The sequence below is a fragment of the Neopelma chrysocephalum genome, unplaced genomic scaffold (assembly GCF_003984885.1).
Source record: "Neopelma chrysocephalum unplaced genomic scaffold, ASM398488v2 Primary Assembly neopelma1_183858, whole genome shotgun sequence".
NCBI classification, from domain to species: Eukaryota; Metazoa; Chordata; class Aves; order Passeriformes; family Pipridae; genus Neopelma; species Neopelma chrysocephalum.
Genome location: NW_020938332.1, coordinates 1 through 3,117, shown reverse-complemented (window position 1 = coordinate 3,117; position 3,117 = coordinate 1). Strand labels below are relative to the sequence as shown.

The 3,117-nt window shown below is 65.0% G+C and overlaps 1 protein-coding gene across 1 annotated transcript; it reads right to left on the bottom strand.

Moving 5' to 3' along the window:
- Positions 1–1,421: 1,421 nt before the first annotated feature.
- On the bottom strand, positions 1,422–2,913 carry LOC113962633 (poly(U)-binding-splicing factor PUF60-like; the record flags this gene model as incomplete). Its single annotated transcript, XM_027673387.1, has 2 exons — positions 1,422–1,614; positions 2,700–2,913. Coding segments are annotated over 2 exons (407 nt in total), but the record flags the coding sequence as incomplete, so codon positions are not given.
- Positions 2,914–3,117: the final 204 nt, after the last annotated feature.

The following is a 3,117-nucleotide window of genomic DNA, read 5'->3' as shown; positions in this document are numbered from 1 at the left end:
CTGAGCTGTGCCAGCCCTGCCCTGGGCCATGTTCTGTCCCTGTGCCACGTTCTGTCCCTGTGCCATGCTCTGTCCCTGTGCCATGCTCTCCTCTGTGCCGCCCTGCCCTGTGCCATGCTCTGGCTGTCCCTGTACCCCCCTGAGCTGTGCCAGCCCTCCCCCGTGCCATGCTCTGTCCCCGTGCCCCCCTCCCCTGTGCCCCCCTCACCTGTGCCATGCTCTGGTTGTCCCTGTATCCCACCTGAGCTGTGCCAGCCCTCCCCTGGGCCATGTTCTGTCCCTGTGCCACCCTCACCTGTGCCGTGCTCTGGCTGTCCCTGTACCCCACCTGAGCTGTGCCAGCCCTCCCCTGTGCTGTGCTCTGTCTCTGTGCCAGCCCTCCCCTGTTCCAGCCCTCCCCTGTGCCAGCCCTGCCCTGTGCCATGTTCTGTCTCTGTGCCATGCTCTGTCCCTGTGCCATGCTCTGTCCCTGTGCCAGCCCTCATCTGTGCTGCGCTGTGTCCCTGTGCCAGCCCTGCCCCGTGCCCCCCTCCCCTGTGCCAGCCCTCCCCTGTGCCATGTTCTGTCCCTGTGCCAGACTTCCCTGTGCCATGCTCTGTCCCTGTGCTGTGCTGTGTCCCTGTGCCAGCCCTCCCCTGTGCCGTGCTCTGGCTGTCCCTGTACCCCACCTGAGCTGTGCCAGCCCTCCCCTGGGCCATGTTCTGTCCCTGTGCCAGCCCTCCCCTGTGCCACCCTCACCTGTGCTGTGCTCTGTCCCTGTGCCATGTTCTGTCCCTGTGCCACGTTCTGTCCCTGTGCCATCCTCCCCTGTGCTGTGCTCTGTCCCTGTGCCAGCCCTCCCCTGTGCCCGCCCTCCCCTGTGCCCCCCTCCCCTGTGCCGTGCTCTGTCCCTGTGCCGTCCTCTCACCCTGTGCCAGCCCTCCCCTGTGCCAGCCCTTCCCTGTGCTGTGTCCCTGTGCCAGCCCTCCTTTGTGCCGTGCTCTGTCCCTGTGCCATGCTCTCTCAATGCCAGCTCTGCCCTGTGCCATGCTCTGTCCCTGTGCCCCTCTGCCCCGTTCCCCCCTCCCCTGTGCCCCCCTGCCCCGTGCCCCCCTCCCCTGTGCCCCCCTCACCTGAGCCATGCTCTGTCCCTGTGCCCCCCTCCCCTGTGCCGTGCTCTGTCCCTGCCCTGTGCTGTGCTCTGTCCCAGCCCTCCCCTGTGCTGTGTTCTCTCCCTGTGCCCCCCTCCCCTGTGCCCCCCTCCCCTGTGCCATGCTCTGTCCTTGTGCCCCACTCCCCTGTGCCCCCCTGCCCCGTTCCCCCCTCACCTGAGCCATGCTCTGTCCCTGTGCCCCCCTGCCCTGTGCCCCCCTGCCCCGTGCCCCCTGCCCCGTGCCCCCTGCCCCGTGCCCCCCTGCCCTGTGCCCCCGTGCCCCCCTGACCTGTGCCGTGATCTTGGCGGTGGCAGCAGCGGCAGCGACGGCGGCAGCCGGGGGGGAGCCCCCCGGGCGTGGCCGGGGTGAGCAGCGGCATCGGGGGGGGTGACGGCCTTGCCCACGCGCAGGTATTGACCCCCCAGGTCAAACAGGTTCATGGAGCTCACGGCGTCCTGGGACGACTGAGCCTTCTCGTACTCTGTGGGGAGGGGATTCATAAATATCCTCTCATTGTTCAGCCATGGAATCATGGAATGGTTTGGGATTGAAGGGACCTCAACGCCCACCCAGTCCCACCCCCTGCCAAGGCACGTTTCCTGCTGTTACAGGTTCCCCCAAGCCCTGTCCAGCCTGGCCTTGGACATCCCCAGGGATGGGGCAGCTCTGGGAAATCCAGCCCAGCCCCTCCCAGAGGAATTCCTTCCCAATATCCCATCTCTCCCTGCCCTCTGGCACTGGGAAGCCATTCCCTGTGTCCTGTCCCTCCATCCCTTGTCCCCAGTCTGCAGGGAGGGGGATTCACACACATCCTCTCATTGTTCAGCCACGGAATACTTTGGGATGAAGGGACCTCAACGCCCACCCAGCCCCACCCCCTGCCAAGGCACCTTTCCTGCTGTCCCAGGTTGCTCCAAGCCCTGTCCAGCCTGGCCTTGGACATTCTCAGGGATGGGGCAGCCACAGCTGCTCTGGGAAATCCAGCCCAGCCCCTCCCAGAGGAATTCCTTCCCAATATCCCACCTAACCCTGCCCTCTGGCACTGGGAAGCCATTCCCTGTGTGCTGTCCCTCCATCCCTTGTCCCCAGTCCCTCTCCAGCTCTCCTGGAGCCCCTTCAGGCCCTGCAAGGGGCTCTCAGGTCTCCCTGGATCCTTCTCTTCTCCAGAGGAACCCCCCCAGCTCTCCCAGCCTGGCTCTGGAGCAGAGGGGTCCAGCCTGTGCCTGTGCCAGGGCCTCACCACTGCTATAAATTATATATCTAAGATCAGGCCCAGACCTGCCCCAAATTCATTCCCATCCCAATGCTCAATGCAATTCCTCCCCTGGAGTGGGAAACCCAACCCCAAACCATCCCAATGCTCAATGCAACTCCTCCCCTGGAGTGGGAAACCCAACCCCAAACCATCCCGAGAGCCGAGGACGCTCCCCCCTGCCCCAAATTCATTCCCATCCCAATGCTCAATGCAATTCCTCCCCTGGAGTGGGAAATCCAACCCCAAAGCACCCCGAGAGCCGAGGACACTCCCCCCTCTCCCCATCCCACACCCAGCCGATGGGTTTGTACCGATGAATCCGTAGCCTTTGTGCTTCCCCGTGGTGGGGTCTCTGGCCAGGGTGCAGGATTTGATCTTGCCAAAGGCCTCGAAGACGCTCTTGATGTCGTCGTCGGACAGGTCCTGGTGCACCGAGGCCACGTAGATGCGGTTGAAGGCCCGGGCCTCCTCTGCCAGCTGGTCGATGATGGGCTGGGCCTGCCCGATGTTGCTGGGCCTGCCCACCTGAGGGACAGGGGTGGGATGGGCATGGGAAGGGGCTGCAGCACCCAGAGGGAGCTGGGGGAGGGCTCAGCCTGGAGAAAAGGAGGCTCAGGGGGGAACTTCTGGCTCTGGAAGTCCCTGACAGGAGGGGGGAGCCGGGAGGGGGTCGGGCTCTGCTGACAGGGAACCGCCTCAAGCTGTGCCAGGGGAGGGTCAGGTTGGACA